At 35.8% G+C, this 14,403-nt stretch overlaps 1 protein-coding gene across 9 annotated transcripts in view; it reads right to left on the reverse strand.

The window, feature by feature from the left end:
* si:dkey-71h2.2 (low density lipoprotein receptor adapter protein 1-B) overlaps positions 1-13,676 on the reverse strand; it is a 44,038-nt gene extending 30,362 nt beyond the window's left edge. For 5 of the 9 annotated variants that reach the window (XM_046836458.1, XM_046836459.1, XM_046836457.1 and 2 more), the window contains exons 1-3: positions 13,393-13,675; positions 3,228-3,370; positions 1,281-1,393 (exon numbers count right to left, since the gene is read on the reverse strand). In XM_046836458.1, coding sequence (XP_046692414.1) covers positions 1,281-1,393; positions 3,228-3,370; positions 13,393-13,477 — 341 coding nt within the window. In that variant the 5' untranslated portion in view covers positions 13,478-13,675. Of the gene's footprint in view, positions 1-1,280; positions 1,394-3,227; positions 3,371-13,392 lie in introns of all 9 variants that reach the window. The other 4 variants (XM_046836453.1, XM_046836454.1, XM_046836462.1 and 1 more) reach the window with 2 other exon arrangements.
* Between the last annotated feature and the right edge of the window lie 727 nt (positions 13,677-14,403).

Consider the following 14,403-nt stretch of genomic DNA (forward strand, 5'->3'; position numbering starts at 1 on the left):
CTGATGTTGAAAGACCCGAAACACACAATGACCCCAGGATACATCACTGATGATGTGTCCCAGTGCATCTGCATGATGTATTTTGTATTATAATATTAATGAGATATGGACATTTAATTGATCTTATTTCATTAGTAACAACACGATGCTGGGCATATGCAGATTCATTCTGCCCTGTGCAGCACATCATCAATAAGTAAGATCGCTTTAGAGTCACGTCACATTTGGTAAACACATTAGTCCTTGATTCCTCCTGACCTTGTTTGCCTTTCTTGCATCTCAGACAGTAGAGCTGAGAAATATGGAAGTGATGCAAGGACCGGAAAACAAGGCTGTGTGATTAACCAGATTCGAAACATGCTGCATCTCTCGTAGTGCTGATAAGAAAGCATCAGCAGAGCAGCAGTCAGAGAACTGCTCTCTACTTAATACTCCTCAACACCCTCTTCTCCAAACACACACACACACACGTATTATTCTTCCTTAATATCTAGACCCTAAAATTCCTCCTAATAATCCTACTGTGGAAAACACAAGCACACCCTATTGTGTATCATTTTACACAAAAAAAAAAAAACAGATACACTTAACAAATCTTACAGCAGTTTTTGCAAATAATAATAGGAATAAAATACAATGGCAAAAAATGGTAAAACCAATAACAATGTATAATTATATTTGGATAGCAACAATAAGTATCAAACTTTCAAAGACTTATTGTATTAGCAACATTATATGGTTGCTTATAGAGGATTATGGGGTGTCTGGGTTGTTTTCTAAAGGTTCTTATGTCATGAGACTTGGAAGGAATCAATGACGAAAGGTCAGGTGTTTTTCTTTAATAGCTATATTTAGACTCAGAAGTCTATCCTTTGATAGTGTTTAATAATCCCTTAGCAAGATTTTTTTGTCTGGTCTCTAAAACTGATTATTTTTTGTAAATTTTTTGCAAAAAGTAGAATAAATTCAGGTAAGTTTTATTATTATTGTTATTATTATTATTATTATTATAAATTCCAAAAGATGGATGCAGCAAAGTGATAATCTATTCTTCATAATTACTTTTCAATAGTCTGGTACAATTTTATTAAAAAAAAGAAAGAAGTTTGACTCGAAGACAGAACAAGGATTAATCGAGGCTAAACATGCAAGAGAATGAATTATATGAAACACTTGTTTTCATAACTACTAACAAGTGGTAATTTGTCTAATCCTTGTATTGTTAAAAAAGTATTGTATTGTATATAGAACAGGGTCTAAGAAACGACATGAATAACTACCTGTAAATAGATACGTTTTCAATGAGATCGCTGGTCTCCGTGTCTGTAAGGATGATTCCTTTAGGGGAGACAGTGAGGGTCACCTTCCGAAACTTTTTGGCACTGGCACGAGCCTGTAAAAGGCAAAAACAAATTGCAGGTCCAATGATATTACAACAATATGTGGACAAACGTTTGTGGACATCTGACCCTAAGATTCATATGTGCTTTTTGGGCATAACCTCCATTCTTCTGGGGAGGTGTTCCACTAGATTATGGGGTGCTATTCCTAAATTTTTGCTCATTTAACCACAAGGATGTAAGTTAATTCAGGTAATGATGAAGGATGAAGAGCTAAAAAGCCAAATATTTCAAAATTTGCCTCATCAGTCCAGAGCACCAGACATATCTTGTAGACAGCCTGCTTTGAAATCTTTGCCTGAGAGAGGCCTTACTGGTTTAGTATAATGAGTCTTTATACCTGTGCTCAGTCTTGTCATGGTGTATAAACTGTGACATGGAACTGTCTTCCAAAACCTCACCTTAATAGCCAAGTGTGTCTGTTCTTTACCCAGTTTAAGCCTCATATACAGCTGTTTCTGTTTCAGTTAATGAATGTGTTTCAACCTACATCAAATACTGAATATCATTAGCACATGCTTGATATAACTAGTTAATCATTCACATGACTCTAATTCTGCAAAATCTCCGACTTTGTGCAAGTGTACAAAGTATGCAAATGTAAGAACTTAAAGCCAAAGAGATTTTTCTCCTGTTCATTCACATTGCAGGATTTTTTCACAAGTGCACACTAGAGCATAGAGGTTGTAATGCAGAATCAGGGCCAATACTAGAGAAAGAGCGAGAGAGAGAGAGAGAGAAATAGAAGGAAAAAGAGAGAAAGAGAGGCATCTTTTCAAGGACAAAAGAAAATGAGGAAATCAGGCAAACTATATCTGGAGGGCCTTTACTATGCTCGTGAGACCACAGTTAAAGTGCAAAAATGAAATAAAAAAAAGAAAAAAGCCAGCAGCTACACTAAAGCAGTGTGTAATCCCTCGGAGTCGGATTCTATCAGGAAAATGGTTTATCAGGAAAAGTGCATCTGTCATGCAATCTGACTGGACATAAGTCCCTCCCTAAATGAGCTGGTTTTAATTACAGTGTAAAAACCTCAGTTTGGAAAGGAATACTTTTCCCTTGTAATCCAATTCAAAGGGTTGGTCTCAGTGGGAAGAGGGTCACAATATAGACTAATAGAGGGACACAATATAGCCATATAGACGAACATTTAAAATGCTTGATTTCCACGAGTGTGAAAAAATGAAAAGCCCTGGAAATGTTGCACAAACCACTGAATGTAACTGGGTACTACTTTAAGAGCCAATATTCTATGAAATATTGGATGCTGCCAACAAGTGTGTGTGTGTGTGTGTGTGTGTGTGTGTGTGTGTGTGTGTGTGTGTGTGTGTGTCTGTGTGAGTGTGTGTGTGAGAGAGAGAGCGAGAGCGATTTAACGCCAGTCATTGTGACTTCCAAAAACACACAAACAATCTAGCTTAGTTAATGCAAATTGAGCTATTTACTTATACAAGTCACAGAACTAATGCTGTAAACTAATTAATGCCAATGGTTGTCATTAATTACTTGAGAAAGAAGTAATTACATTTAATTGTTAATGTTAATGAACATGACTAGTGGTGTGTTAGATGTAACGCTTTAAGAAATTACTGCATATTTCAACCTGTGGTTCTGATGACCAGTTCACTACTTAATAAGAAACAAATATGATTTTAAAACAGCTTGATGACAACATAACCGATATTTTCACCAACTAATACACTGAGCATATCTAAAACTGTTAAATATATTTAATATATAAAAATTTACATTTTTATTTTTAGTCAACAAATGTCCACCACACTTCCAACATCATGATATAAGTTTCACTCATTAATGTAAACTAACCGTTGAGACAATCCTCTGGATGGCAGTGGCAGCCATTTCCTCTCCTTTAGGCTGACCGACCAACGTCATGCCCAAGTACTTCACGTTGAACACCATTCCCTCCAGCAGGGTCTCCTTAGTGTCTGTCCAGTTCTCTGGAAGCTCTAAAAAACAAAAAACAAAAAAAAAAAAACAAGGAGCAGACACTTTTTATGTGAAAAAAATAAGTAAGAACAAGCAACAAGCTGATTTGTATAATGCACAAGGGTTATTCTATGTAAGGTCATTCTAAAGTGAGAATTAAAGAGAGAAATGGGAGGTTTATGTGATATGACATGATTTAAATAGGCTTCAGTCCCATTTTGTGCACAAAACCAAATCCTATAGAATCCATTTTTATGTAATGAAGTATAGAAAACAGATATATACTGATAAAGCAGAGTGACATGCAGATATATTCTAATATCCGTCAGACAGCCCCTGCAAGCCGCGGTATAAAGAACAGCCTTTCAATCACTTCCCTGTTGAAAGTAAGTAAATTATCCATTGATGTCTCGTTTAAAATTTGCCATGGTTCTAAGAAAGTGTGACAACTGGCCAAAAGATTTATAAATAAAAGTTATAGTACACATGTAAGCCATTTCTATTTTTAGCTATGGTTGCCTGTACAGTACTTTGGCCGCATTACGACCCAAAATGCTCATTCATTGAAAATCTGGGACATGAAAACACTTCGCCCCCCCCAAAAAAAAAAAAAACATGAAAACTACTGTTCCCTGAAGCTATAGGGTCACATAGACTAGTCTCCTGAAATGAACTACTGACAAATCTGTAAAACGATTCATGTTGATGCTCCAGGCAATTACCCAAATTACCCCCACAAGCAACTTGCACTTCAAAACCTTTCCCTAATCTTGGTCTGTGGCAACATATTCATAAGAACCGAGTGAGGTAAATAACAGCAACAGATTAAACTGACAGTAATTGGATTTGAACGGTCTATTAAAAGAAAGTTGCTGCGAACTGCATTAGAATTTGAAGAAAATAAAAGTTCAGAGGAGTCTGGATTTGAGACGGAGAGCAAGAGAAAGATCGCATACTATAAAAACACTTGTCTGTATTCAACTTGCATTTGCATTGACTTAAGTTATTGTTGTTGCACAACCTGACGTTTAATAAATTGTTTAGAAATCTATAAAATATTAGGCGTAATGTGGATCCAGAGGCTTTCCCAAGAACACCGGGAGCAGTACAGGAATGAACTATGAATAGGACACCAGTCCATTCCAAGGCGGACCATGTGGACTCCTGTTGGCAGGTTTTTGGAAGTTCTGATATTACTGATAAAGCTTTTATATAACTGACTTTTCCAGCCACATTTGGTTCTTCTCCAAACTCTTCCTACAAAAAGGAAAGCACACAATTGTATAGAATGTCTTTGGATGTGGTTGAAGTCAATCAATCACCTGAACTAGAAGACCCAAACCTGTTCCAGCATCGCAATGCCCCTGTGCACAAAACAAGCTCCATGAAGATGTTTTACATTGGTTAAATAAAAGATAGAGCTCTGACCTCAACCCTGTTAAACACAATGAATTGGAACACTGACTGCACCCCAGGCCTTCTCACCTTACATCACTACCTGACTTTACTAACACCCTTGTGGCTGAATGAGCACAAAATCAATAAGCACACATCAAAATCTAGTGGAACATCTTCCCAGAAGAGTGGAGGTTATGAAGAAAGCAAATGGGGGTTAAAAGTGGAATGGGACGTTTAAAAAATCACATACAGCTCATATGGTCAGGTGCCCACAAACGTTTTTTCATTCAGTTATAGCCATTTGTTTTATTCTTTCCAGGCCAGATGTATGAAATAGGACTTTTACCCATTTAAAAAAAAAAAAAAAAACCTTTAGCCTATTTCGTTCACTATTTTTATTTTATTTTTTTTTTTAACAACAACGTACACACACCGAGGTCTAGGTTTCAACTAATATCATTTAATTAATTTAAATAAGAGTTGGGCTTACATAAAACTTTCACAAACAAATGAGTTCTTCAAACATTGTTTATTTAGTGAGTTAGACCAAATTTATTTCAGATAAATAATCAGAATTAAAAAGTCTTTTTTTTTTGTCATTGCCACTGCCACCTTAACACTTCTTGATGGTCTCATGAGCACACAATACCAATAGTGGTTTTATCACAGATAACTTATGATGGACCTTTTATGCTGACAGATTTGATTAAGGAATACTCTTAGATCTGCAAATGGGCATAAGACAGTTGCCCTTAGCAACCAATATCGCACATATCTCAAATGGCCAGAGGATGAATTTTAATTGCTCATATTCAATGTATTAGTAGCAAATCCACAATAAAATCCAGTTAATATAACCAGAATTACAAAATAATTTAATTTATATGTTTAGGTATGTTTTAATATTGAAACAAATATGCTAAGTTTTTACAGTCCACAGTCTAAAAACCTATAAAATCTATAATAAGGGACATGTCTATCCCCTGGTATCTTAAATCTCAAAATAATGAATCTAGGGCATTACTGAATATGGGACGTGAAAAGGATTTTGTAAGGTGGAAATGAAGGGCAGGAGGTTGATTAACAAAACTAATTTAATTTGGGGAGCTTGAGTTTCTTTCATGCACAAATGAAAACAGTAAGCCGAGTTTCTGTAGAGTGATTAGCTTTACACTCGGGGTTGAATGTTAGGGATGTGAGAACAATGGCAAAGGGGAAAGAGACAGACTGAACTGAAGATTTCATGGTTAATATGCTCCATCTCAGTCTGATCAGTTTTCTTGTGACATCTAAATGCAAGGTTCACAGAAGGGTGTAGGACCATTGCTTGTTGCTTAGCAACAAATGCAGTTAGATGCTGAATTAGAAGCGTTGACTGTTGCTTAATGTGTTTTTAGGCCTCCAAATGCAAAACATCCATGAATTTAATTAATCTATTTAAGAATGTAACAAACGATACAAATTTTTGAACTTGAATATAACAGCAGGTGAGATGCATTTAAAATGATTTAAAAAAATGTTTTTACAATGGGGATGAGTCATTATTCAATTTTGTATTATGCAACAAGTGTAAAGTTAATGCCTGGTTAAGGCATTGGACTTGTTAGTCGATTATAATAAATATTCTAATACAAACATCATCCGGACATTAATCTTGATTAAAAAAAAGAATTAACCCAATAAGTAAATAGAATAATGGAATTCTAGAATGTTGTAAATGGAGACCCACCTTTTCATATAACCAAGCTCTCCCATCAATTCTCTTGTTTTGTGCTGAGTGCTAGAAAATGCTAAAGTATGTAAAATACTGCATGTCTGCTCTGACTACTGATCACCAGCCTTGATCCTGAAGTTTTACCTTCCATCTGAATTCAGAAGCAGGTGTATTGTATGTTTAATGTTGTTACAAAGTTCTGCATGAAAGCATGAGTCACAGCCACGGTTTCAGTAGGATTTCTTCTTCTCTGATGTCTTTAGCTTTGTTCCAAGTAAACAGAGATTCAGTCATCTATTTTCCCAGAACTCATATCTATACAACAATCAGCAGAGTCACGTCAAATCCAGTGTGCAATATTCACTGCATGTAGACATTATACTTTAGAGGAAGACAGCTATTCAATTTTATAACAGTGCTGATTCATTTCAAACTCCAATTAACTCATATCTGAAGCAGGCCTGTTATTATGCAAGATGATTGCACAAGAACAATTGAAAATTTAAGAGATAAAAGAGCTAATAAGAGGAATTTCTTCAAAATCCTTAATTAATTCAAGCCTTACTGCTTGACTTGGTAATCTAGTGAGTATGATGCATACCAAGCAGCTCTGTGCACATGCAATGCAGGAAATTGCAAATAAAATGGAATGAAAAGATGCAAAATTTGTTTATGAATGGCAAATGTTGAGCGTCTTTGGCTATCCCTGATGGATTGGAGATCTAAAGTTTTTAGCACAACAAACAGACAGTTTTAACAAACCGTTTCATACATACTGCATATTATGAGCATCCTGGCTCATAACACTTAATCTGACCTTGTAAACAGAAAGTTAAATGAGTGTTCATTTACCTTCTATATACTCTAGGTAATATGGTCAAAAGTTTGTGGACCATCACGTGTTGTTTTTTTTGTTTGTTTTTTAAACTGTTGCCACAAAGTTAATAGCACACGTGTACAGTAGATGGCTTCCCTGGAAATAACAAGCCCAACTTTAATAAACTGGAACACCGATAGCACTCCAGGATTCACCAACCAACATCAATCCCTCAACAAAGCTCCTGTGGCTGAGTAAACACATGTCCCCACAGCCATTCTCCAAAACCCAGTGGGAACCTTTTCAGGAGAGTTGAGGATAATAACACAAAGTACTGGAAATATTCATAAACACAAATCAAATCAGTACAAGTCTAAAATTTCCTAATGTTGCCTCCAGAGCAGCCAATGTTAATGTACAAATCCCTACAATACACACACACACACACATATATATATATATATATATATATATATATATATATATATATATATATATATATATATATATATATATATATATATATATATATATATAATATAAAAAAATATATTTAAAATTGTCTGTCATCTTAAAAAGAAATTACCTTTTCAAAAAGCAGCTTATGAGGTTCAAATTCAATAAATAATTGCCTAGGCCCTTTGTAATACAGATTCTTAAGAGGTCAAATGTGACAGCCCTCTTTTCGACCTTAAATTACGTTTCATGTGAACTTTAAAAAGTATTTCAAAAGCCAGAAACTTTTTTTTTTTAATTCCAGCTTTAAAAAGTCTTTCTTGATGGTAGGAGTAAAGCTTGAGGTTCTTGCATATAATAAAAAGTCTCCTTATGAAAGGGAACCAAGAGCATCAAAAGAATAAAAGGGAGACACAAAAGAAAGGGAAAGAGAATATAGACTTTCACCCTCCCAAAGGACAGCTAGTGCTTTATCTATAGGAGAATAAGAATCAAACGAATGCTTTCACAGTAGGGTGTATCTTCAAAGTGAGATCAGTCTAAGCCAAGCTCATCGTACCTGAGTAGAAGAGGACAAGGGCAGAAAAAGGGGTTATATTATATATTATATTAAGTTAATGTCAATATTAAGTTATATTATATTTCTCTTACAGTTGTTCTAAACGATAATGAAAAGAAGGGTGTAATTGTTCCTTCCTTGAAACAACATGGCTATAGCAGTGACACAGTGAAATCTGAATATTTTACTTAGAAGCCAATCATTTACCGGACTCTTTCTCTCAAATCCACAATTTTTTTTTTTTTTTTAGAATATTGCCATTTGTTAGATAATGGATTCTAGAAAATTTGATACAAGATAAGTAGTCATGCTGGGAGAGCCAGTCCCTGTCCAGGGTGCTGAAACCTCACCGCACACACATTACCTTAATATCTTTATGTATTTTTAATGTTTTGATAAAGTACAGTGTGGTTTACATTATGGCTTATTTAAACACTGCACTTTACAAAGGGTAAGCTTAATGCAATTCCTCTAAGCAAAATAAATGCACATTGACTATAGGAATCAATTCATATTTACACAAGTTACCTGAAACAATCAGAATCTTTATTTTTTAGGATCTTGTTTCTTTCTCTATCTATGTTTCTTTTTTCCTATTTAATTTATCTTTTAATTATCTCTTTTTGATCTCACCCTTGTCTGTATGTATGTTTCTCTCTTACAGGCTTTTCTTTTCAATTTCAGTCTCTTTTTTTTAATCTTTTCTCATTTTTTAAATCTGTTTCTCCCACATATCCTCCTTCAGTGTTCCCTAATTCCCCCATTAAGCCCTAACTGCTTATTTCTCTCCATCTCTTAAATTTTTTCTTCTCTATCATCTATCAGGTATTCTCTTATTCCTTTCTTTTTAGCACAGTGTATCGACTTGATTAAATACAAATCTAGTTAAATATGAACTTTGATCTTTTAAGTCAAAGTGAGAGGCACTTCTCTCTATTAAGCTGTCTTGGACTTTATTCTAATCTTAGCAGCTTCAGTGGTTTAATCTTTATAAAGCTTTGCCAAGGTTTAATGTCGGCATGTTTGGCAGATATCTGCATCCCACTGTGATTATCTCCAAAATCCTATTCTCTTCTTTTATTCACTGCCTGCAGGGGATAAATTACAGGGAGCCCCGTGATTGATTCAGACACTAGAACAAACCCATAATAGCACAGATGGGGAGAAAGAGAAACGCACAAAAAGGGAATGGGAATAAAAAGAGAATAAGGAAGATAATGGTGATGACTACAAATATTTATCTGTTTCAGAGGAATACCTTGAAAAGAGAGAAAAATGTTGTGACAAAAGTCAAAGAATTTAAAAAAAAAAAAAAAAAAAAAAAAAAAACTCTGTCAAAGAGTTGGCCAAATTATATTACATCTTTTTCCCTTTTTCATAAAGGCTGTGGTGTCATGTGGTAATGAACAGCAATGTCCCTGCTGTCATTCTGAACAGTGTTATGTACTGAAATTAATGAAAAAGTTAAAGCTTAAGGATGGCTGTTTTTAAATGCCGCTACTAAAAACACCTTCATATCAATCAACAAGTAAGTGTGAAACAGCTCCACACAGGTTAAGTACTAAATTATCCAAAAGATTTATAATTAAATCAGAGCACTGACAACACTACAAGTGCCTTTACAGTGCCACATAATATTAAAAAAAATTAAAACTGTAGGAGTGGTTGAGCAGGAAAACACTAAATTGGGCAGGAAAGAAAATACTTTAGAACCAAAACTGATTATAGTTGTAGAGAACCATTAATTATTGAAAATCCTGTAAATGTGACAATACAGGCTTTATATTCATCTCAGAGACTCAAATCATTTAGCTTGTAAGGACTATATTAGGGGGTGCTAATTAAAATTAAAGTGCTGAATTAAAAATACAAAAGGTACAAGAGCAAACATGTTGGCATGAGGGAGACATGAAACCAAGAAATGAAAGCACATGGTGATCTCATATATCCTGAATCATACGATTCTGTGTAGAACCAAAAAAAAGTTCTACATTCATGATCTTGTGATAAAAAAAGAGGAAATAAATGTGTCTTTCACCCTATTCATAATCAAGCATTAATCCACTTCAGCAGGTATAAAAAAAAAATGCCCAGACAAATAAGAGACATCATTTTTTACAAAGCAAGGGGGTTACAAACTTTTGCACTCAGCTGTAACATCCACAAACACTAATTTATAACTCACACTAGTTATACGGTCAAGCATATTGTTTTGGGTTAACTGAGGCATAAAGACTTGGTGTGTGACTTCACACAGCGGACCATTTTTTAATACACAGTCAACACACATTTTAATTTAAGTATTTAATAGTTAAATAAATTAAATGATAGACAAAAATAAATCTTCAACCTGTTTTTTTTCTAATGTGCATTTCAGCAAATAAACTAACATCTGAAGGTCAGTCACAATTCAGTGACACAATCAAAAGGGACAGAAGCTCCTGTCCATGAGCACATGCCCTTCTGCTACACACGCCAGCTCCGTGACCTCAACAGAGGAGAGCTGCCAGGAGCGTCAGCAGGATATGCTTAGCTTTCAAATTCTGTCTTGGCACCGGAAACATGGCACCGGACTTCACAGCTTTAAAGTTTGCAAAAGGGCAGCGCAGGAATAAATAAGCGCTAGCTTTAATTAAGCTGTGGCTCAAAACCTGGAGCTATGTTTCGCTCTGACTCATGGCTGGAGCATGTATATTTATGATTTCTATGCAGATATTTGAAGTGTTAAATTGAGGTTTCCAGGTTATTCCCTCAGCATCCACTCTGTAAGCCAACTGCATTTGACAGGCGCCTCTGATTTGCAACTTGGAACTACGTTTCATCATCTGCTGTCAAAACTGACATTTTCTGAGTTTGATCATTTAGCCGTCAGCAGTGACAGGATTGGAGATGTGATGTATATATAAGCACAATGTTTTTTATGGTTTTTTTTTTCTGTTATATATCAGACTAGCTAAAGCTGCTCTGTGTAGAAGTAGTTTCATTGCTTAGGCATTACAGCAAAGAAGCCTAAATCAATCAATCATTCACCACTGACAGTAACAAACACCAGAGAGAGACAGAAACAGAGAGAATGATACTTAGCTAAACTAAAGAAAAATGGTATGAATAACAGTACTTTCTTGTATTCTTTTTTTGGCTTCACACATTCAGAATGGTGTAATGTCAAGTCCCAACTAAATTTATAATACCATGTGTAACAAACACATGATGCCTTTAAAAATGCCTTTAAGAGTTAGTCCATCTTATAGATGAGCAGTTAAGATACTTTCTTTATTGCTATATATCCAGGACTTAGAGTCTGTTTGACAGTTTGCTAACACAGCCTCTCTATTATATGGACAAAAGTTTGTGAACACCTGACCATAAGATTGGTATGCACTTTTTGAACACCCCCATTCTATATTACGTCTGCATTTGCCATTATAATAACCTCCACTCTTCTGGGAAGATTTTAGAGCAAGGCTAATAAGACTTATTCAACCACAAGGGTGAGAGTAAAGTCAGGTACTGATATAGGGTGACAAGGCCTCTGGGTACAGTCAGTGTTCCAATTCATCCCACAGGTGTTCACATGGTTCAGATTTCTATAGAAGGCTACTCAATACCTTCCACTTCAACCCATGCGAACAACTTTTTAATGGAGCTCGCTATGTCACATGAGCATTGTCATGCTGGAACAGGTTTTGTTCTTCAAGTTAAAGTAAAGGGAAAATGTAATGCTACCACAACCAAAGACGTCCTATACAATTGTGTGCCTCCAACTTTGTGTTAAAAGTCTGAGGAAGAACCATAAAATGGCTGGAAAAGTCAGGTGTCCCAATACTTTAGGCAATAAACAGTAGTGTATAGTAAATCTAGTCAAAGATTTTTTTAAATCATCATTTACCAAATCATTTATTTCTTTTTAGTCATATATTTTCCAAATCTGTCCAGAAAATAATTCCCAAGGTCACCATGAACCTTTGCATTTCCTATACGAGAGTATAGAGAGTTGACATCAGTGTGACTATTTTTGGACTGCAGGCTGCATGTCACCAGCTCTTCACTGCTCGTCAGTCTGTACCACCCGCGGCCCCTTTTCCGAAACGAACTTTTTCCATCGTGTGGAAGAGAAAAAAAGCATTTATCCGAATTTATTACATGACCAATAATGAATCAATTGCACTACTGAACATTTATTTGGATAAAATAAGTAGAACTATTCAAGGTTTCACAAGTGAATAGGATGTTTTAAACAGCCATTCCTGTACGACTAAGTGGATTTCCTGTTGTGTGTTTTGAAACGCAAGGGTGCTGAGTAGGAGTGGACCTCCGTATGTGTGTGTCTCAATGCGAAACGATGCTGAGAAGAGTTGTAAGCTTGTGTAACCATCTCTGCAAGCAGCAGATAAGCAGCTTGCTGGTCTTGGTGGGTAGAGGGGACTGGTATGCTCATCTCTTGCCATTTTGCAATATATTTTGAATTATTTGGTATAGAACTGGTCTTCTATTGACATTCCGAGTGCCATTCTGTGTCTCTTTTCCAAGCCAATAGCACATTAAATAACCAAAAGACCTGAATCAGTTATCATCCCATGGATAGAGCAATGACAACAAATTATGATTCTTGATTACTGTCTGAGTTAATGTAAAAACTGCTCTTATTTCATTTGGACATTGTGGATTGAATGGATATGGGTAGAATATTAACTAAATACTAAAAGTGGTTTTATTTAGCAGACATACCAAACATTGATTCACTGTAAAACAAGAGAAATATGCAAAGCAATTAGAAGCACGTGCAGGTTTAAGAATGCCTGCCCATTAAATTCCCAACAAACAATAATAGTTTAATGATGGAAATCATAATCTGATCAGCTTTGCATAATAAAATAAAAAACAAGACAAAATAATAGATTAAACATTAGATATGCATAAAAAGAAACATCATAAGTGCTTTATTTTGCAGTAGTAATGATTTGCAAAGGCTGTCACTGTCAGGTCAAATGGTTATTGCGGTCAGATCTGAATATACAGGCATTAGAAATTATATAAAAGAGATCACATTTGGAAGTCCAGTTCGGAATTTAGTTTCCTAGACATTGTGATTACTTACTTTCGTGCTTCGCGGTTCTCCATGTGTGCCGCGGAACTCCAGGACTTTTTATGATGGCTCTCCCGGCTGATTTTAACGCGTCCATGCTCAGGTGTGGAGTTTATTATTCCGTGAAAAACGTGTTGGAATAAACTGAGAGCGCACACAGCACATCAATAACCGCGCTGCTCTGAACCACTGGAGTGAAGTGATACGATCAGACGCGCCTCACAGCGCGTTTTAACCCTTTCACGTGCCTGCGCGTGCGCCGCTGGGTAGGACACGTGCGGAAAGGTGCGCGTCGACGCAGCGCCCACTTCCGGGGTGACGCAAAAACGCGGCGACGTGCTGAGGGAGAATTCTAATTCATAATCCACAAATAACTAATCAATAATAATCATCATCATCATCATCATCATCATCATCACCAGAGCTAACATTAAAAAAAAAAGATTCTAACCCTGCTGATAATTTTAGTTGCTCTAACACAGGCTATACATACCGGTGGTCAAATTAGTAATTAGTGTGCATATGAAATAATAAAAAATAATAATAGAAACAATGATCAAAGTAAAAATTCTAACCATGCTAATAATTCCAGTTGCACTGGCCCTAACACAGGCCGTTCAGATGGTCAGACTAGTAATCCACCTTTGCCATAATCTTGATTTAATATATAGTGGCATTAATTGCAATATTGAAAATGTTGTATTTCTTATCAGCACCAGTTGGTGAAAATTGTGTAGTAGTTACCAGCTCTGCCTGTGTTTTCACCTCTATGTTCACCTCTATGTCTTCACATTCCCATAAAAGTTACCTGATGTGGTGATCTGGTGAGGTCAGGCCATCCACAGAGACACCTGCTATGTTTGAACAGATGTTTGAATCCATTTGAAATAGTTAGAGGTTTGCGTTGTGTTCGTTTTCTTGGTACTCCAAAACAATATAGGCATGATTCCTAATCCTTTGTGCCTTTAAATGTTCTAAAAGTAATGCATCCCCTATATTTGTGTTTAAACCTGGTTTCACAAC

Source organism: Silurus meridionalis, chromosome 23 (assembly GCF_014805685.1).
Source record: "Silurus meridionalis isolate SWU-2019-XX chromosome 23, ASM1480568v1, whole genome shotgun sequence".
NCBI lineage: Eukaryota > Metazoa > Chordata > Actinopteri > Siluriformes > Siluridae > Silurus > Silurus meridionalis.